Source organism: Terrapene carolina, unplaced genomic scaffold (assembly GCF_002925995.2).
Source record: "Terrapene carolina triunguis isolate 2854851 unplaced genomic scaffold, T_m_triunguis-2.0 Scaffold58, whole genome shotgun sequence".
NCBI lineage: Eukaryota > Metazoa > Chordata > Testudines > Emydidae > Terrapene > Terrapene triunguis.
Genome location: NW_020664409.1, coordinates 923,427 through 945,394, shown reverse-complemented (window position 1 = coordinate 945,394; position 21,968 = coordinate 923,427). Strand labels below are relative to the sequence as shown.

General features: G+C 43.3%; 2 protein-coding genes across 2 annotated transcripts in view; both read right to left on the bottom strand.

Annotated features, from left to right (window-relative positions):
• Positions 1-8,225, bottom strand: part of BMP6 (bone morphogenetic protein 6) — a 154,916-nt gene extending 146,691 nt beyond the window's left edge. Inside the window, exon 1 of the mRNA XM_024206782.2 lies at positions 7,251-8,225. Within this exon, the coding sequence (XP_024062550.1) occupies positions 7,251-7,803 (553 nt within the window). The 5' untranslated portion in view covers positions 7,804-8,225. The remainder of the gene's footprint in view (positions 1-7,250) is intronic.
• Positions 8,226-15,859: 7,634 nt separating this feature from the next.
• Positions 15,860-21,968, bottom strand: part of LOC112111379 (carnitinyl-CoA dehydratase-like) — a 36,528-nt gene continuing 30,419 nt past the window's right edge. The window contains exon 6 of the mRNA XM_026660119.2: positions 15,860-16,412. Within this exon, the coding sequence (XP_026515904.1) occupies positions 16,192-16,412 (221 nt within the window). The 3' untranslated portion in view covers positions 15,860-16,191. The remainder of the gene's footprint in view (positions 16,413-21,968) is intronic.

Genomic DNA, 21,968 nt, shown 5'->3' with positions numbered 1-21,968 from the left:
CAATTTCTGGTTAGCCTCTACTTCAAACCTTTTCCCTTTTAACAGGGTTTGCAGGTTGGAGGGGGGAGGGATGGGGGGAATTTGTTTTTTTCCTTTCTCTCAGACATGGTAATTCATGATTAAACAGAGAGGGGAGGAAAACTCCCTCCTCCCTTAGTTTTCCACGACTGAGTTTTTCTTTTCAGTTTCAATGTCTTTCCATTAAATTTAATGGTCCACAACTGACTTTCCCGGGATTGTACAATGCTACGTGCTTGGAGTTCGTTTTGTGTAAACAACTAGATTAGGAGGTGCCACTCCTTGCCTGATTGCTTCCCCACACTGCTGCGAGGTGATGCTGTAACTGCACCCTGGTTACAATAACAATTTTCTACACATATATACTGTACACATGCATAACCACAGCCTGTACACATATCTCCTAATGACCGTCAAGTTCAGAGCATTACCCACTTCCATAAAAGACCTTACTTAACATATATTTATACACAATAACATTGTACACAACCAGCTAATTCAATTGCTTATTCTTCGGGGTTCAGACCCCCTGTTCTCTCCTTTGGGTGTCTGGACTCTGATTGTCACAAATATTAAGAGCACAAAAGCCATGAACAATATCACTGCAATTATCAAGCCCATTTTTAATAAATGAGTACAGTTAAGAAACAGCTCCTGATGGCTGATACTGCCACCTTAGGGCTTGATTCTGTCACATTTACTCAATTTGACCTCACTTTTGAAAAAAATCAAGCCGCTTATTTACGTAACAGTTCCTTAAGAACTTGCACTTGAGTCCGCCAAGCAATCCCAAGATTCTCAATGGAAACAGCAAACAAGAGAGCTCTCCTATCAAACTACAAGCCAGGAAAACTAACCCCACTAATCCAGAAATTTGGGCCTATAAAAGACAGATCATAACAAATCTTACGTCCAGCCAACCAAGAGTAAATTTCAGATAGGCAACTTGACAAGAAGGTCATTATTCCAACATATTGTAAAAAATGACTGATTTAAGAATCATCTCCATAATGGCATCAGCCCAGATCATGCCACCTAATAATGGCAAAAGCGAAAGGAGTTGGAAGGAAATCTAAATTGGGAACAATTGCAGTTCAGTACTCAGTGGCCAGCTATTGGTGTACCTACATCACTGCTGACCCCTACATATAGACAAGAGCAAGCTGGGGTTTGCACTAATTTAGTTATTTGAGGCTATTCTCATTAGAAGAGTGCTCTGTTCTATGTTAATAGATATGTAAATAGTCCGTAGATAATGTTTAATTAGATAGTGCTCAAGAATATGTAGCAGAGTTCCTGGGTTTTCTGGAACCAATAAACCTTGATGTTGGGTATTGCAAATGGACTGTTTTTGTGCAGCTCTTTACATCAGCTCTTAGCAACAAGGTTACACAAGTGTCGACAATTTGCCTGGAGTTAGATAGTTTCCGGTTACATAAAATTTGTTGTGTGATGGTAGAACAATAAAACTTCATTGTTATAAATAATCAAATAGAAGTGCTTATTGGTAGTAAATTAATCATACTTAAAGAGGTTTACCGATTGGGAAACAGCAGAGATAATCAATGGGGCTTGCTTCTTTCTCTTAAGGAATGAGTACTTTGCTCTAACTTCTTAAATTGTTCAAATTAGTGAAGATGTAAGATTCCGTAGCATTAACTACTCCTCTCGATTACTTGGGTAGTCTGGGCCTCTCTCTTCCCTTATTTAAGTTAGAAACACAATATACAATATTTACATTTTAAATTAAATGCAGGAATATTGTTGTTTTGATGGTGCTGGACTAGATTCAACAAGGACTTACACCAACGTAAACCCTGGTGCAATTCCCCAGCGGCAGAAAGTCACCTATAGCCAGGTGGCTTCAGCACAAGACATCCACAATCTCCTTCATGGCACAGCAGACATAAGGGTCCAAGGCAGCCCAAAAAGAGATCAAAGCTGGCCAGGAAATGGGCTTGATCAGAGCAGCCAACAAATGTGAAGATTCAGTGCCCCTCCTCATTTTGCTCCTGAACCTTGCCCCCCACCCTTTTATTTTGGAATGTCCACATTTAAAAAATGTAATAAAGAGCATGAAGAAGGATTTCTTCACAGGACTTGTCTAGGAGAGCTGTTTGAAGCTCAAAGAAAAGTAACGTGTCGGACATTGTCCAGGTTCTATCTCACTGCCACAGACAATCAGAGGTATCTAAGGGAGGATTGTGGCCACTCTACCTTCTGTGCCCTCACACAGGACCACGAGAAGATGGAACAGGACACAGGCATTTCCTGACTGACACTGTTAGTAAAAAAAAAAAAAGTAATCTTGCATGCACAAGACATGCAAGCACCTACAATAGGATCCACACTCACAGAAGAATTTATATTTCTGATTCTATTAAAATGACTCTGAAGGACACTCCAATTTCTTTTGTAGCCACTATTTTACCAGTAGTCAAAAGACACCACCTTTAAAAAACATTGACAACACTGTTCAGAAGTAACCTTTCTATTTAGTTAGCATCCAGTCACTGGAGTCCTGACCACATGCAAGTACCAGGAAAATCATTTTGGTGATGATTGCAGGTGAAGAGAATTCAACTATGAGTTTTGGCAGTTTTTTGGTATATACCTCATAGGAGCACTGAAAGACACTGAAATCCTGTACATTTTTGCTGCTTTTTCCTAGGATATACCATACCGACCCCCATTTTCATAAGCAGTAATTCAGGCTGTCTTTCTCCCATCAGAACTTGTCTCTATCTTATGCTATATCAGTAAGCTTCCTGTTATTTTGCATTATAAATTATCATTCAGTTGAAAAGAGTAGTCATTAGTCCATTTGCAAGAGACCAACACATCCCAAGAGGCAATAAATGCTACACCAATTGGACAATCTCAGTCTGTTGATCTATGAACAGTTTAATAACAGACAATGATTATAAGTGACATTATCTTTTATGACAGCAACTTGGATGTTGGTGAGAAATTTCTAATGTTGATTCATACTTCCTGATACTCATAGCTAGCACTTTAACTGTTATTTCAATACATTACATGAATAATTTCCCCTGGTTATTATATAAGTGTCTTGATCCAAATTATTTGAACTGATTTGAACCTAATGAATGTTTTTGCTCACAACAGAAACCAGTGCTTTTACTGTAGAGAGGGGAGTATCATCCTCTCCAATAATTTTCCCCAAAGGCTTTATCCAGCAAAGTGCTAAACAACTTGCCCAAAGTGCCCAAAATTCCCATTGAAGTCAGTAAGTGTTGCTAGTGCTAAACACTTCTGGGAATTTGTGAGCACCTTGCAGGATGAAACCCATAAGCCAAAATGTATAAAAATAAGGTGGTGGTGGCAATGTGGCATCCTCCCCTCTACTCTGCAAAGCTCACCTGCCTGAACTACATGCAGTCAGGCTTCTGTGGGTTTGGGAGAAGCCCAGCTGGTTGGAAAGCAGATGGAACTAGAGAAGCGTTACTCTCCACAGCATCCTTCTCCTGGAATTCCTAGAATAAAATAACCCTGACCCTGTGCTCATTAATTTACACACACTCCTGCTATCTGACCTCGAGAACCCTAGTGGCAAGGAAAAGAGCCAGCAATAGTTGGGAATGCCCTGGCAGCTGACAGTGTTGCCAAAGCAGACTGGGCAGGCACAGAGTAGCGGGGAAGCTCTGAGCCACTGCATATTTGCCTGAAATTCCATAGAATTTCCTCACCAATTTCAGAGCATCCAGAGTTTAAGAAGGCCATGCCCACTGTCTGCTCCTTTGGTGGCCAAACTCTAACAAGCAATCACATAAGGGGGCAGAAACTCCACAGTCTTAAGCCCATTGATTTTTCCATCTAACTTTGGCCCAAGAGTTTCTATGAGTGTGCATCATTGAGGCCTTGATTCAAAAAACACATGTATCTTTCTGTGGTAATAGTTTGACAGCGACATTTTAAAATTTTAGTTAACATATCATTGCTGTAGATTAGAAAACTCATGGAATGCTCAACAGTCGTTTCAACAACGCCATCTCTGAAGCAATCTCTTCCTGGATAAGAGTCATAGTTCTGCTGCTTAACTCTAGGATCGACATTTATCAAAACATCTATTTTAAGATGACATTGAACCTTCTTACTGTGAAGTCTAAACTTTACAGAACTTCATTAAAAATGGAAAAGCACTTTGTACATTGAAATGTATTGGAATAATATTGGTGTTTCATTCTTCTTCACATTAAATGGAGTTTCACTATATCAGTTCCTTACAATTGCATTCCACTGTATAAAACTTATTAAAAAGTGTTTTCTATTTTTCCATTGAAATTCTCTCTTTGATGCATGGCACATTAATAACATTCTGAAAATGAGATCTGTTTAAAAATAAGGTTGATGTCTAATAGAATTTATTTTAGCATCTCCCCATTACATATACCTTCCTATTGTGTTCCAAGTGTCAGTCACCATTCTTCTGGCAGAGGACTGGGTACTCTTCATAGCCAGACCACACCATTTCATAACCAAACAGAGGGATCACAGCTGAGCAACTCAAGGCAGTCTTTGCTCCTGGCCCAGGACTATGCGTGAACTGCCTGTGCAATACTGCTGGTTCCTGCCACAATTTGGGTGCAATTGACTACCATTTATTTCAAACAGTCATAACTATGTCTTTGTTCAGCACCTAAAACAAAGTGGCTTCAATCCAAATTAGGGCCTTTGGACACTATCATAACATAAATGTTAAATGATAATAAGCGATATTTAGTTATATGAGGCCTAAGACGACGGGATACAACTCAATTCTGTTTGTTTTTATTGGAAAAGATGGTGTTGAATTTCAGTGTCCATACAACTCTAGTCTGTCAGTTTTGTTGTATCACTGGCCAAAAACTTTCAGGGGATGGGCAAGTGTTATACAGATTTGCACCACATCCACAGCTCTGCCAATGCAATGCTAACCTGCAGAATGACCCTTGCTATTCTACTACTGGTGGATCTGGAGGATGGCGTGGCCTGCACCCTCAGCAAGTTTGCAGATGACACTAAATATATAAATAGCCTATATCTCCTAGAACTGGAAGGGACCTTGCAAGGTCACTGAGTCCAGCCCCCTGCCTTCACTAGCAGGACCAAGCACTGATTTTGCCCCAGATCCCTAAGTAGCCCCCTCAAGGATTGAACTCATAGCCCTGGGTTTAGCAGGCCAGTGCTCAAACCACTGAGCTATCCAACTGGGAGGATTGGTAGATACTCTGGAGGGTAGGAATAGGATACAGAGGGACCTAGACAAATTAGAGGATTGGGCCAAAAGAAATCTGATGAGGCTCAACAAGGATAAGTGCAGAGTCCTGCACTTAGGATGGAAGAATCCCATGCACTGCTACAGACTAGGGACCGAATGGCTAGGCAGCAGTTCTGCAGAAAACGACCTAGGGGTTACAGTGGATGAGAAGCTGGATATGAGTCAACAGTGTGCCCTTGTTGCCAAGAAGGCTAATGCTAATGGCATTTTAGGCTGTATAAGTAGGGGCATTGCCAGGAGATTGAGGGATGCGATCATTCCCCTCTATTCGACATTGGTGAGGCCTCATTTGGAGTACTGTGTCCAGTTTTGGGCCCCACACTACAAGAAGGATGTAGAAAAATTGGAAAGAGTCCAGCGGTGGGCAACAACAATGATTAGGGGGCTGAAGCACATGATTTATGAGGAGAGGCTGAGGGAACTTGGATTGTTTAGTCTGCAGAAGAGAAGAATGATTTGATAGCTGCTTTCAACTACCTGAAAGGGGGTTCCAAAGAGGATGGATCTAGACTGTTCTCAGTGGTAGCAGATGACAGAACAAGGAGTAATGGTCTCAAGTTGCAGTGGGGGAGGTTTAGGTTGGAGCACTGGAATGGGTTACCTAGGGAGGTGGTGGAATCCCCTTCCTTAGAGGTTTTTAAGGTCAGGCTTGACAAAGCCTTGGCTGGGATGATTTAGTTGGGGATTGGTCTTGCTTTGAGCAGGGGGTTGGACTAGATGACCTCCAAAGGTCCCTTCCAACCCTGATATTCTATGATTCTATGAACGGCTGTCCTAAACTGTGACTTAAGTTGTCCAAAACTTTAAGGGTACCTAATGTCCTTCCACCTCACATTATTTTACACATATAGAAAACAACCAACCAACAGCAGACAAGTCTCTGAGGGAAAAAAGTTAATCATCAAGTTGGTGCATGTATCAGATTATCCAAATGTAATTTGAAAATCATCTTCAAAATTAAGTGAAATAGCAAAGGCCTGTTTAATCTTATTGAATTGAAAATAATTATGATATGGCCTTCTGGATTATATCAAGTGCAGCATCACTTTAATAATACCTCCTTTCTCTGGGGACTACACTGTGCACTTGAAGTGAGATGGATTCAATGATCTGTTAGAACCTTTCCACCTTTATCTGCTACAATCCTATGTTAGGAACATAGTGCACATTCAATATAGCAAATGATGGGCAACTGGGTTTTTTTGGGGGAACGGGTTGTGGGGGGGTTTTTTTGTTTGGATTTTTGTTTTGATTTGATCCCTGACAACATATTAATGTAGGCGGCTGTAACTAAACAGTGACTCGGGAACAAACATTGGTTTCCTCAAGAATCAACACATTCAGCCATCCAGGACCTCATTGCAAAATAAATAAATAAATGGGGCAGCCTATGTGTGTACATTCACATGTACAACTGGCAGCCAAGCCTGACTCTCCTGCCCCAGGCAAAAACTGTCAAACAACAACAACAAAAAGCGCCTATCCCTACCAGCTCACAGTCATTGAATGTTTTGCTGCCCTTAACTAATTAGCATTTGAAGACGCAAAGTGCTAGGTGAGTGCTCTCCTGCAGGAGCAAAAGAGGAAAGCCCACCATGGAGCAGATCCCAGGGAACGCTGAGCGGGTGCTTAGGCAGCACCTCGCCCTGGGATGCAGTGAAGGGCCAGTACCGTGTCTAAGCAGCGGGGCCGTCTAGCGATGTGCTAGGGAGAAGTTGAGTCAGCTATAGTCAGATCTCCGCTACCCCGGGGAGAAGCGCAGCCCAGCACCGAGACACACCGATGTTCTTATCCCGGATTCACAACCAAGAGCCTCCAAATGCGGCTGCCGGCTGGCTCTGCCTCCCGAGCTCTCGCGCTGTGCCCACTGTCCGATGCCACCTGCTTTCACCGCCCAGACCGCGTCTCCCCTTGGCCCGCCCCTTGCCCCACGCGGCCGCCTGACACTCACCCAGGTTCACAAAGCTCATGACCATGTCCGCGTCGTTGAGGAAGGCGCTGTCCTGCGCGCTGGCCGAGGGGGAGCCGCCGCTGGGTCCCGGCTGGGGGATGAGGGTCTTGCGCTGCAGGGTGTGAGCGGTGGGGGGCTGCAGGCGGCGGCGCTCTGCCCCCGGCCCCTGCTCCTGCTCCTCCTCGCTGGACAGGGCATTGTACAGATCCAGCATGAAGAGAGGAGCCGAGTTGAGCCTGCCCGGCGGGGGCAGCTGCTGCTGCTGCTGCTGGGGAGGAGGCGGCCGCGGCTGCAGCCCGTGCAGCGGCCGGGGCCGGTGCGGCAGCCCCAGCACGGACAGGATCTCCTTCTGCATCTCCCGCTTCTCGTGCGACTTGAGGCGCCGGTAGAGGAATCCCGGCGAGGAGGCGGCTGGAGGCTGCGGCTGCTCCCTGCTGCTGTCCGCCAGCAGCGCCCCCCCGGCGGGCAGCAGGGGCAGCACGGGCGGCGGCGGGGAGCAGCAGCAGCTGCACAGCAGCCCTCCCCACCAAAGCCAGCCGAGCCTCAGCGGCATCGCGCCCAGCCGGGTGCTGCAGCTGCTGCTGCTGGCTCGCCTCTGAGGCAGACGAGGGATGCCCGGCTCCTTCTGTCCCCGGGCTCTGCTGCTCCCCCCCTCGGGAGTTAATTCATGAGTGGGGGGGAGGCGAAGGGGTTAAACCTTCCCTCTCTCTCGCATGGTCACTCTCTGCCCCCTCCCCCGGCTGCGCAGGCAGACCCCGAGGAAGGGCTGCGGTGGCAATGGGGGGGGGGGGGACAGAGCTGCTCAGGTGCAACCGGTGTGCGCCCGGGGTGGGGGTGGGCGGCTTCCCGCCCCCACAGGCAGCAAACGCGCCCCGCTGCTGCCCCGCTCACACAGCCCGCGGGGACTCACAGCCGGGAGCCGCTCGCTGCGCTCAGAGCAGCCCCCGCTGCCCAGCCCCGTGGGACACGCGCCGCTCGCAGCCCGCCCCGCGCTACCGAGCCAGCTGCGGAGTTGGCAGGGGCAGGAGCCCGCTGGCCTGTAAGGGGTTGGGGGGGTCAAGAAAAGGGGGGATAAAATAAAAGCAAACTTTCTCCAGGAGGCAAGTCCCTGCAGGGGAGCTGGAGGCTCCTGCTGCTGCTGCTAAAGTCCCCCGGGGTCGGCTGGAAGGGGTGATGGTGGGGCAAAAAAAAAAATCACATGCGCGGGCGCTGCTCTTCCTCCCGGGACAGGCAGCCTTGACTCACTGAGGAGAGCAGCGCTCCGGCAGGTACCACACTCCAGCTCCCCGAAGTGCCCGCCCACCCCCTTGACAGACAGCGAAAGCCGCTATTCAAGAGGCTCCTCCCGCGTCCATCGTGCGAGTCTCCCCACCCCAAGCCGGCTGCAAGCGGGGGTGTTGCCGTCTGCAACGACTGGCTCTGGGCTTCCCCTGCTACAGACTGGAAATAAGCCGTGGAAGGGAGGGGGTGTCTCGCAGGAGGAGGATGTGCGGGACACAAGGGGCAAGGGGTGGAAGGCAAGGCCGTGGCTTTGCTGCTGCCCTGGCAGTAGTTTAATGTTAGGCAGGATGGGATACGTGGTTTGAGGTGGGGGGGGGGTGTTTTTAAATTGTTGCTTCCTCTTCAGTGTCTGAAACTTCGGCTTTTGGCAGAAAAACGGTAGAACCAGATTAAAATACCATGTAGCCTCTAATTGGTATAAGAGAGTGATGCTAACCGGGTTGTATTCACAAATACAAAAGCATTCATTTGGTTTCCTTTGGTATCCTCACTGAACTGAAAAATGACAACGGCAGCATCGTTTTGGCTTAGCTGGGATGTAAAAGGGCCCCAAAATGATGCTATCACAGCTGGTTCAGGCCTCCTGGTTGTCATCCCACTCCTTCCCACCCAGTCCCTTCCCCACCAGGGGCTGATGTCTGACAACTATGTTGTGTTTTATTTGGGCCTGCAATTAGAGTCTTGTGCTCACAGAGAGCCCTGCTGAAGTCATTATTTTATTCTTAAATGATACCGAACAAAATGGAATCAATCCTTTTATTTATTAGCAGTATTGCATTGGTACCCAGGAGTCCCTCTCATGGACCAGGATCCCATTGTGCTAGATGCTGTACAAACACAAGAAAGACAGGCTCGCCCCCAAAAAGCTTACATATTTAGAATTTTTTAAAAAACTAGTCAGTTAATGGGGCTCTGCAAGGGTCCTCCCCTGCAGATCTGGCTGCGGGATTAAAGCATTGTAAACTCCTCAAGGATTGTGTCTTCCTATACGTTGTAAAACATATGGTACTATAATAAAACCTCTGGCTGTATACATCTATACTGCACTGTGATTACCCTTGTACTGTGGATTTGCTAGTAGGTGTGAGGTTGTTTTTTTAAGTTTTTAATTTGTTTTTTGCAGGGTCAAGGTACAGTATTAATCTCTGTCTGAATCGGGAAAACACCCTCTGCAGGATTCAGAATGTTGACTGGCAGGCATATCATGAAAGAGAGAAACTTTTCACCAATCAGACCTAAGCAGCTTATACACTTGCATAGATAGTCATGAGTTTTCCCTCATTAATTTTAATGGAGTCCTTCAAACTAAAACAATGCATCTGTTATTTTATAATTACAGTAATTCAGAGGAATAGCTTCTGAATATATTAATAGGAAGGAAGCTCGTGCACAGTTGCACTTACACATTTTTAAAATAAACCAAGTTGTTGTTGTGCTCTGTTGAAAGAGCTCTTTCATATAATAGCTAAGTTAGCTCTACTTGCAAGGGTTATAAAAGAAAAAAATAAATGGTGTATTGAAATTATCACCTGCCTTTTTTGTTCATCCTTTCTCCAATTTGTACAACCTATTTAAATTGCCTAGAATGTAAGTATGTTACTTTCAGTATAATCAAATTTACTTTCAGATCATTTTGGTTCTTAAAGAATGTCATATCTAAGGTAATTTTAACAGGGTACAATATAGTACAATATTCTTAGAAAGAGACTTACAAAGTGGCACATACAGCATCGTTCAGGTGGTGGTCAAACCAAATAATCCATAACGGTCTCTTCTGGCCTTAATCTATGAACAAGTAGTAATATGTACACAAACTGCTTGAAAACCTTATACAATCTTATTAAAAAATTATTTCAAACCTTAGAGCAATGGATGAAGAATACTTCTAACTCCAGCCCCTATTTATTACTGAAAACAAAATTAATAACCCCTGTCAAACAGACCAGTGGGAGACATTCTATATAATGGTCTCTATCCTTATGGGTTGTAGCATGCTCTCAGTTACACTGGTAAATTCAGGCTCATTCCACTAGTAAATCCAGGCTACCTTCACTGAAGTCAGTGGATTTACTCTGTATTTATACTGGTGTAACTGAGTAGAATTTGGTCCTAGAAGTCAAATGCTGATCCATTTGAAGTCACTGGAAATATTTGTTGACAGTTTGAGGATCAGAATTTGGCACTATATTCACATTCAGTCTCCCAGAGCATTAGCTGGGACTATTAAAGACAGAAGACTTATTTTCAGAAGTTTAGAAGACAGTGAAAATGTATTCCGAGGAAAGCACGCTTAACACTGGTATTTTAACTATGATAATGAAGGAGAATCCATTATTAACATTAGTTCTGTTCTCCAAAAAAGACCGTGCCCCTCAGGAGGTCCATGCACAGATCTCATCTTTCCCCCACAAAAGGCTTAGTTGCCTTTGCAGCCACCTATTGCGGGTCAGAATCCCTTTGGAGAGAGAGTTGGCATGTGCTGGCTTGAGGCATGGCCCAGGATACATCTTGTCCTCCCTCTGCCTTCATGGAGATTATTAGCTGTTCTGTGGACTCCCCTACATAGTGTGAAGATTTGAGCTAGAGGAGTTCCAGTGCAGCTGGGGAGTGCTAGGGACCAAAACTAGTGGCTTCCTACATATCTCCTAGGATCCACAGAAATCCCTGGTGATTATCCAGGGCCAGCCCTGTTGCTTGTTCCATGGGGATGCAAACCACACTCCCTCCTCTCCCCAATGAAAAAACAGGAAGGCTGGGTAGGAGGTCCTCAGAAATATCTTCCTCTTTAGCCCCTTCCCCTGTGTTTTAGTGTGTGAGGATGAGGAGGAGGGTAGGGATGATCCAACCCCAGTATCTTGCACATTTCCTTTTGTTGCATTGCTAGCACATGCAGCTGGTGTCCGTAAAGGGCATGCAATCTGAAGTAATATTGTCACCACTGTACACCATTATGCATCTATTTTTAAACTGTATCTTTGTATATACTAATCTTTCTAATTTGTCTGTGTAATTTTAGTTTAGCGCAATGATGCTGGTTTTTACTATGTAGCTAAAAATCCCAAACAAACAGCTCTGAGGGATGTTAGGTGCTGGTAGATTTCTGGTATGGGCAGCTGCCAGAAAACTTGAACCCCAGAGGAAGAAGCATAGAATGTACGTTGTCCGTTCTAATTCTGGCTTCCCTCCCAAAGCCATGGAGAGGTTATTCTGTATGCCTTTTATGACAAACTACAGAAGGGTATTCCAAAAGCTGATGATGTAGATGTTAGGGGCTGTGATTTGCCTGCATACTTATCCAAACCAGTACCTACAAACTTCCATGCAAGTAATCATTGGAGAGGTGGGCTCAGAAAGGAGCAGCTACTTTCACAATGTTAATTTATTGGGCCTGATTTTTCACTCTTCAGGTATAACAATGGACCTGACTTTCCACTGTATGTTTGCAGTGCTGTTGACGTGTTGGACATTAGAGAGACAAAGTAAATGAGGTAATATCTTTTATTGGACCAACTTCTGTTGGTGAGAGAGACAAGTTTTCAAGCTTTCACAGAGTTCTTCTTCAGGCCTAGGAAATATATTCAGAGTGTCACAGCTAAATAGAAGGTTGAACAGATTGATTAGCATAAGTAGATAACACATATTTCAAGGGACCATTCAAAGTGAAGTGTCCAGTCACCAGGGCGGGGGGGACGGACGGAACACAGGTTAGTGGGCTATACATAGTTGTAATAAGCCATAAATCCACTGTCTCTGTTCAATCCATGATTTTTAGTGTCTAGCAGTTATGAATTTAAGTTCCCAGGCTCATCTTTTGAAGGTATGGTGCAGGTTTTCTTTGAGGATGAGGACTGACAGGTCAGATATGGAGTGAAGGTTTTGTGAAAGTAATGTTCAGCAACAGGTGATGTGGTGCTTTTGTCTTTGATCATCTTCCAGTGTGAGTTCATTCAAGAGCATGGTGATCGTCTGGTTTCGTTTCACCCACATCGTTGTTACTGGGGCATTTAGTACACTGGATGAGGTACACCACATGTTGTGATGGGCATGTGCAGGACCCAGGGATCTTGAAAGGTGTGTTTTGTGGGGTGTTAAACATTGAAGCAATGCAGATCTGTCTGCAGGTTTTGCATCTGTTGTTCTGACAGAGCCTGGCGCAGCTTTGAGTTGGTGTGTCCTGGTCTATAGGGAGCTTGCTTCTGATGATCTTGGAGTGCCTGGGGGTTGTTTGAAGACCAGAAGAGGGGTTCAGGAATGGGGTCCCCATTGAGTGTGGGTTGTAGTTGTTTGATACCCCATATAGGTTCCAGTGTGGGGTGGCAGGTGACAACTAGGGGTGTGCGGTCGGAAGGGGTTTTATTTCTGTATTGAAGCAGGTTCTCTCAGGGTATTTGGGTGGCCTGTTTCATGATGCAATCTACTTCTCTAGCAGAGTGTCCTTGGTTGGTGAAGGCAGTTTTAAGTGTGTTCAGGTGTACATATGTGTTAAGGTGCTGGACTTTCTCCTCTGAGCATATTCTGTGGTATCTGAGTGCCTGGCTGCAGATAACAGATTTCTTGGTGTGTTTGGGGTGGTTACTGGATCTGTGAAGGTAGGTGTGGTGACCTATGGGCTTCTTGTATATAGTTGTCTGTAGGGTTCCATTGCTGAAGCTGATCATGATGTCCTGAAAGTTGTTCTAGAGTTTAATGGCTGGGTGGCAGCGGTTGAGTTGTGATGGAAATCTGAGGGAGTTTAGGTAGTCTGGTATTGGGGAGCCATCCTAGCACCCATGGCTGTTCCCATGGTTTGGTCAAAGTGTTTGTTGTTGAATTAAAAATTGTTTTGGGCGAAGATTAAATGAATGAGCTTGGCGATGTGTTGGGGTTGGATATCTAAGTGTTGTCCATTAGCTTGTAAATATTTGAGGCAGGCAACAATGCAGTCGTGGTGAGGGATGTTGGTGTCTAGGGAGGTGACGTCCATGGTGGCAAGGATGGTGTTCTGAGGGAAATTGTGAATGTTGCGGAGTTTCTGGAGGAAGTTGGTAGTGTCCTAGAGGAAGCTGGCCCTTTGGGTGGTGAGTAGTTTGAGGATGATTTCTATGATGCCCGATATTCCTTCAGTGAAAAATGCAGTGGCCAGATATGATGGGTCTGCCTGAGTTCCCTTGTTTGTGTATTTTGGGAAGCATGTGGAAGATCCCTGGGGTGGGTTTGTGGGGGATGAAGTTGTAAAGTTTCTCTTAGAGTTGTTTAGGGAAGAATTTAATGATTTCCCCCCCCCCCCCATGAATGGAGGGTGTTAACAGGCCACTTCACCTTGAATGGTCCCTTGAAATATGTTAATTACATCTACTAAACAATCTGTTCTACCTTCTATTTAGCTGTGACACTGAGTACATTTCCCAGACCTGAAGAAGAGCTCTGTGTAAGCCTGAAAACGTGTCTCTCTCCCCAACAGAAGTTAGTCCAATAAAAGATATTACCTCACCCACCTTTCCACTGTATGTCTGTTTAGGGGCAGTTTACATCACTTTCTCCACAAGAGTCTTATAAATTCTGCTTCATATTTTGGATACTACAGAAGGAAGTGTCACATTTTAAATATATATATTTTCCAGAGTTAACTATGTAGCTTGAGTACCCTCATCTCTTCTTGAATCAACTTGAGTTGAAAGTGTTCAGCACCTTTTAGGATTGAACCCTGGGATAGTTGTCACGGTAGTGAACACTGCTTTTCTGATGATCCATAACAAGCATACATCATCTACGCTTTTTTATTCTTAAAGTAAAATATTGAGTTTTGAGTATGTGTTGTTGTAATATAGCTATAGAAGTGGCAGTGTTTGGGCACCCCAGGACCAATGCAGTGTCGGGATATGGACACACTGAACTTTCCAGCACCGCTCTGCTAAATTACCTCAGTCTTATTAAGGTAGACTTTCTATACAAACCAGCATGATGACTTAACCTCTCCATAACAAATAATGTGGACTCTTTGCTACAGTACTGTAGCTCAGGGTATGTCTACACTACCCGCCGGACCGGTGGACAGCGATCAATCCAGCGGGGGTCGATTTATCGCGTCTAGTCTAGATGCGATAAAATCGACCCCCGAGCGCTCTCCCATCGACTCCTGTACTCCAGCTCGGCGAGAGGCGCAGGCAGAGTTGACGGGGGAGCGGCAGCAGTCGACCTACCGCAATGAAGACACCACAGTAAGTAGATCTAAGTACGTCGATTTCAGCTACGTTATTCACGTAGCTGAAGTTGCGTAACTTAGATCAATCCCCCCAGTGTAGACCAGGCCTTAGTCACTAGCCTTTCTTTAGTAGTTCTTACCAATGATGTGGACTACTTCCCTAGGGTTCCTGAAGAGCTGCCACGACCACCTGAATCAGAATGCCTTGTCTTGGATTCTGACCATGTTATCAGCACTAGACAAGCCATCACATTGCTTTGCTTCCTCAGGAACTCACTGGAAGGGATGAAAGATTTAGGTCTTCTTAAAGAGGTTATACCACAGCTTCAAATTTCAAACAAACATGTTTGAAAAATTGCACATTTCTAAAAAGGATAAAAAATAGAGAGCAATACCTAATTCTCTGGGTGAAGGCAAAAGGAAAGGCATGTATGTAATCTGTTGCAGACTATGACAAACACTGTAAGAGTTAAATAAATACGTTCGTGCTACTGAAAGAATTTTTCACCTGCCAGAAAGCCTCCACAACACACACACCATCCAAAACTCTGTGGTAACATTTGCTTTCACTCAAACTTTCCTTTCACTGTCATATCTTCAAAAATGTTGTAGACTCAGGCTTCAGAATATCTTTCAGGTCATCATATTTTCCTACTCCTGGAGGACATCTGGTGGTGAAATGAAAAGCTCGTGCATAACTGTTTCTGAAAGACATCCATACTGGAAAGTTAGCAGTAAAATGGTTTAATTTTTGTTAACTTCTTTTAAATTCTTGCCCATAAGCCAAGATCCTGGCTGTATGAGAACTGAGCAGGTGCAGGTTTTCTTTGTCGCTAATATACTGTAAATAGTTCCATGAACAGATCTGTTACCAGAGGAATTGTGTTTCAAGATATGGAGTTTTGAAAATAAGAATTAACTACAGTAGTTAATTTCTTCTGGCAGCTCTAGTGTTTAGGTTGTAAGTAAATAAAGCTGTGCCTAAAAATAAGTAGTTGGATTTGGTTGTCTTCATTTGGCAAATCAATCAGCTTTGTTTATATAAATTATGTTACTGCCATGCATTTTTAGTAGTGCTATACACTGGTTATGGGAAGCAATTCCTTTTTCTTTTAATAAAGACTAATGGCTAAAATACTCAAATAAAAAAAATGTAAAAGAATTAGCTTTATTTCAGGATTGCAGAACAAAAGTACAATAAAAATTGAAATTTTTCATTATGACAATGATTTTTAGATATAAAATATATTAACACAGGGTATCTGATCTCCATGCACAAGGATTTATGTACATAACCCTTGCTAACACAATTATGTATACAACTTCCCATACATCAAGATTATGTACCCTAGAGTAAATTATAAATTTTGAATTTATATAATAATTTTTTCAGGACTTCCATTATTTTTGTAAATTCAGTAGACTTCTACTGTTTTAATTATTAGTAAACCTTTTCTACACGCAGAAAATATTTGACTTTTATAACTTTCCTCCACGTCCCACCCCTAAGCTGAACTTTTTAGCACCAGGGAGAGACTCTTTGGAAATCACCTGCACACCGGTGTCAAACTCAAATTGCAGGGCTTCTGTGAATGAGGCGGCATCAAAGACACTGTAATAAGCAGAACTTCGGTCTCCTCGCATGCATTGTTGAGGAAAGGAAGAGATTTGTTTAGCAAGCTCAATGGCACACTGAAGGGCTACAAATAGAAACATAAAAGAATATTTTAATAGTACTTAAAAAAAAATCGTACACAACTTGCAGATATAAGAAATAACAGGTATGTGATATGGGCTGTTTATAACATGATGCATTTGAAAACAGGATATTAAAAAGGCAAAACATGCACAGTAAATTTAATATTGGCTTGCAAGGTCTACTTATGAACTGGGGAAGAGTAGTTTACTGTAAACTTAGTTCAAAGATGGAAGCAGACTAAAACCAATATTTGCTATGTATGCCCAACTTTTTTCCTCTCATTTGATGAATGCAGTTTCTTTAATGCAAGTAGTCTAGCAGAGGCATTTAAAAAATAGTAACATCTTATTATACACACACACACACACGGACACACAGACCCACTACTTTCTTTACCTAGAAATATTTTCTAAAAATATGTAATGCAGATTTATCAGATCCAAATCTTTGTGAGAGAAATGGTTGTATATAAATACCTAATTCAATAACAACATTACTATACCACTATCGTTATAAAAACAAACATCTGAAAGTGAAGAAATTCATAGTTAAGGTTCCTTGAACAATCACAACTCTGTTCCAATTTTCATGTCCACCATCTCCATAACAGGAATATACTTATATCCTATTGATTACTGTTTAAATTTATGAGTCAGCAATTCAAATATTTTTAAAGCCACAGCTTTATCCTGGAATCCAGCCAATTTAAGAAGAGTTAAAAGTAGTTTGATACTACATTTGCGCTGACCCCTTCGGCCAATACTTGTTGGTTTACAATAACATTTTCCTATTTCAAAAATGTTTTTCTCTCCCTTGTTTGTATATGCAAGATGCAGGCAAATAGGGGAAATTAAGTAATTGACTATATATGGGAAAACCCCTGAAACCCACTACACAGTGCTGTGAAATGTCCTTAGTAAACAAATTTGAAAAGTGATTTAGCCTCTCTCAGTTCAAGTAATCTAGAGGTCTTACTTGGAAGTATGAAACATTTAAGACAACATGACATTTTTAAGGCAATGGTGTCTCTTTAACATGTCTATATCTGTCTGGTAGAGGCTGTGACATACATGGGCTGCATCAATATTGAAGGTACAGTTGGGTTTCCAGTTCATATAGCAAACTTTGATAGGTCTCTTACTCATTACGGATTAGCAGAGAGGAGACTATGCTGTTTCTGGACTATGAATAAGATGTAAGATGCTGAGGGAGAGGGCTGAATTTCTCCCAAGCTCTCTGCTGCTTAAGTGGGTGCAACTTCAGTGAATTTTCACCCAATCTCAACAGCAGGCCCGCTGAGCAGAAGAAACTAAATGACAGTGTTTATAGCTCATAATAGGAGGGTGAACTAGAAGATTGCCTGTGCATCATGTTTGGTAGGTGGTTTTTAGCCCCTATTGAGCATATATAGGGAGATATGGTAGATGGATATAAAAGGCTTCTAGGCTATAGGTTGAGACTGGGAAGAGATATGGGGCAGAGGCTTAAATTACTAATTTTCCTCACTTTAAAATATTTGCTATAACTGGTGTTCTGAGTATTTGATTTCATGAATATTTATTTACAGCTTTAACTCCAGTTTTTGTTTGTGAATTAACTTCATTTTTAATAGAAGCCAGAAGGCAACAGAAAGCTCTTCTGTAAGGTCAGTAGAGCTTTAAACCCTATCAAATGCAACAATGGATAGTGTAACAGAAAAGCTCTGTTTCAAAAGTTCCATCCATAAGAGCCATCATTTCTGCCAGATATTGCACTCTTGGAGCTTATAAAACTATCTGAAACTAGTAAAGAAACACAAAAGCTGGGGGGAGGGGGAACGACTTTGCATGCTTTTAAATATTGTTACAAACCCAGAACATGCTGCAGTTTGCCCAGCAAGAGTTGACTTCAGCAGGTTTAGGGGCATGTTTCATGGCACATAGATCCCATCTGGAGGGACTATTAAAAGGAGTGGTGTCCTAACTCCCACTTTAAGTGTTGATATCTTCTGGGTAAGAAGGTGAGTCAGGATAGTCTACAGCCAATATTTCCCCCCTCCTCCAGTGTCTCCAGGGAGCATAAGCTTGCCTCCTTGGCTATGACAGGGATAGGAAAGGGAGGCTCACCTATACCTAATTGAAAGGAATCTGGAAGAAGGGTGAAAGTTTTGTTGGGGGGGGTAGAGTCCTGCTCCAGTGATCATATTTACCCTTTGCTCAGAGACAGTCATGGGAGCTGCTCCGTGTCTGGGACTCAGAGACCCGGGATCTGAATCCTCAGGGGCCTACTGTAACTTGTGAGAGTAAGGAGCGCTTAAGAGTTCCCCATGATTCTAACGGCAATCTCAGCATTGGGTTGTCTTTTTTGTTTTGTGTTTAATGCAGAGAGGATAAATGATGGTGTGGTACGGCATAAAGGTTTTATCAGCATGAGTTTGGGATCACAATGTTTTCTCAAATAGCTTGTGAGCTATACAGGTCACTCCAAATGATTGCTAATAGCTACATCTCTTACAGTTTATTCATAGTCCAGAAACAGCATAGTCCCCTCTCTGCCATTCCATTATGAGTAAGAGATTTATCAACATTCTCTTATGAATTACTAATAGCTACATCTCTTCTATCCTACATATACATACACTACAGAAAATCACCTACAACATATTTTAGAGTTATCTCTCTTTATTTGATCCCTCTATGACAGCTGGTAGAGATTAGACATCCAGCACACCACGGCTGGAGAGAATGCAAGACTATTTTTATTGCCCTTTTTACAGACCCACACCTCCTTGCTCTACGCCCCTATGTTCACAACTATCACCACCATTTTTACAGGAACTACTAGTAAGGAATTATGGGCCTTGAACCTGGGCCTATAGGTCACCAGACAGAACTCAGGCCATGGTTGCTACCTGGCAGCTCACCCAAACCCCTGGAGAAGGGGGCTTCTGGAACGTTAGCTCACAATGGGCTGTGCCCACAAAGCTCCTGACTGTGCGAGACACCAAGCCCCACCGATTGGCTGGGTTGCACTATTTAAGCTAGACAGAATCATGGGAAGTTGTCTGAGCAACTAGGTGAATTCCTGGCTGGCTGCTACTACGGACCCTGCCTACTTGTATGAAACCTGAGCCATGACTCCCAGCCTGTTCCTGGTGCTTGACCTCTTCAACCTAGGCCCCTGTCTGCTCCCAGTTCCTGTTTTCCTCCCTTGCTTCAGGTCTCTACTCCTACATCCACCCCAGACACTGACCCTGGCTTGACTCCTGACTCTGATCCCAGCTCCGAGCCTGGATCCATTTCCAAGCGTCTGACTAACCATTAGGCTAGACACACCCCAGACCCTCCACTACTGTCATTATCCTACAGCCTGTGAAGCCAGATGCCTTAGTTACCAGTCCGATGGCACTAGTCTCAGAAGGGCCCTAAAAACCTCTAAAATGCACCTAAATAGCTTTTCTGTTAACATTTTAGGTATAAGTTTAAGGTCTGATATCTTGCAATCTCCCAAGCCTAGAAGCAAGTGCTGGGTTCCATTGGAAACTGGGATTCTCCCCTTTCCAATGATGTAAAGTTAGGCAGGGCTTCAAGATATCAAACCTTAAGCCTGTCACTGGAGCAGGATCAAGTACTGCCTGTCCTGGATCAATAGCAAGTAATTTTTAAAGGGGAAACTTCCCTATTTGGGAGGAAGGAAGAAACATTTTTATGGCAGGTTTATTTATTCTTTAAAATGGCACCTGTGAAGCTGTTCAGAGATCTGGAATGTCAGGATGTGTCTAAGTGAGATGGATTAGAGGGCAGAGAGCATGAGCTGGTCAAAAGTGCATGATCAAGTATACAACCAGGTGATATGTATTATTGGTTCTGCAATTAATCATATGTATATCACCGCTACCTATGTGGAGTTTTAGGCTATTTACAGTAAGACAGAATTGTCCCAAGCATACTTTGAGCACACACTGATTTGTAGGACTCTTAATTGACCTCCCATATTGTTTCTGAATACTGATTCTTTTAATGGATGAAAGTTTGAGACCCGAAATTAACAAACTAGGTTGCAATATAATAGAAATATGGCTGTGAGCTATCAGTCTCACCCCACTTAAAAAAAAAAAAAAAAAAGTCATAGGCACACACAAAACTAGCTAACAATGTTAGGGTAATGAATGGTTGTGCTACTGAAATAAATTATCTTTCTAAGTATGTGAAGACATTTAACACAGTGTATTTTAAATACTAACTTTTAGTGGGAAAATTCATATGAAATATAAAATGGAAACCTTTTCAATGCTGAAAAGAATAAATAAGCAAAAAATTAAGGAGCGAGAATGGCTGCTAGAACTGCTAACAAATATTGCAAGATGAGACTGGAAAATCTTTTCAATATAGAAGAGGCAAGAGAAAGGGGTGCCAGAGTGTTACTGAGGTGAAAAATCACCCCCCTGAGCGCAGCAAGTCTGAGCGCTTTAAAGCGCTAGTGTGGACAGGCTCCGAGCACCGGGAGCCATGCTCCCAGAGCTCGGAACTATTCCCCTTGTGGAGGTGGATTACCAGGAGCGCTGGGAGAGCTCTCTCCCAGCGCTCACACGTGACCACACTCACCACTTCAAAGCGCTGCCGTGGGAGCGCTCCCGCAGCAGCGCTTTGAAGTTTCTAGTGTAGACGTAGCCTTAAAAACACTCTGATGTGCTCTATCACTCCAATGCACCTTCAGCGAGCAACAAAACCATAAACCTATTCAAAGACATTTTATTGTAGTATTGTGATAGCCTGAAGCAGCACTAAGCCATACAGGTTGGTTCCTACATTTTCCCTCTCTGCCTCTAGCCCAAGGGCATAGCCAACTTCCCAGTGATCTTCTGCTAGCATATCAGTCTTCTGGGGCCCCAGGCAGGTGAGAGATGTTAGAGCAGACTCCAGGCTGCTTTATTCTGTTCCAGGGAAGAATTGCTCTAAGATAGAGGAAGTGTAAAGGCAGTTTGTATACCTCTTCTTCAGCTCAGCCAAGCACATCTCAGTTGTAGCTGAGGATCAGGCCCAAGGTCTTTCATGACACTAGAACGTCCTACCACCAGGTTTTCTTTGCTTTACATCTAGCTCTGTAATCAACAGGTTAATGCTAACTGCCAGGGTAAAACACACTTTATAGAATTCTCATTTGCTTACAACACATTCAGTAAATAAAACTTGGTTTCATTCACATTCACTTCTAAGGTACATCATCCAGCGCCAACCAAAACACTCATGTTTGAAAAAGGAATCAGGATATCAGAATGAACACAGTACAACAGCAAGTCTATGGAGACGTTAGTCACTTTTTGGACTTGAAAAACGGCGGCAGCTTCAGGAGGTTTGAATAACCTCCTGTGTTATTACTGACCTCCTCTCCTTCTTTCACACTCCATGATCAAAATAACCTACTTTTCTCACACACACACACACACACACACACACACACGTCTGTACCTTTTTGTCCTAGCTAATTGACTCATGTCTAATTTCCTTTTAAAAACTCTCAGACACACAAGCTTAAAAAAAAAAAAAAAAAAAAAAAAAAACAAAAAAAAAAAAAAAAA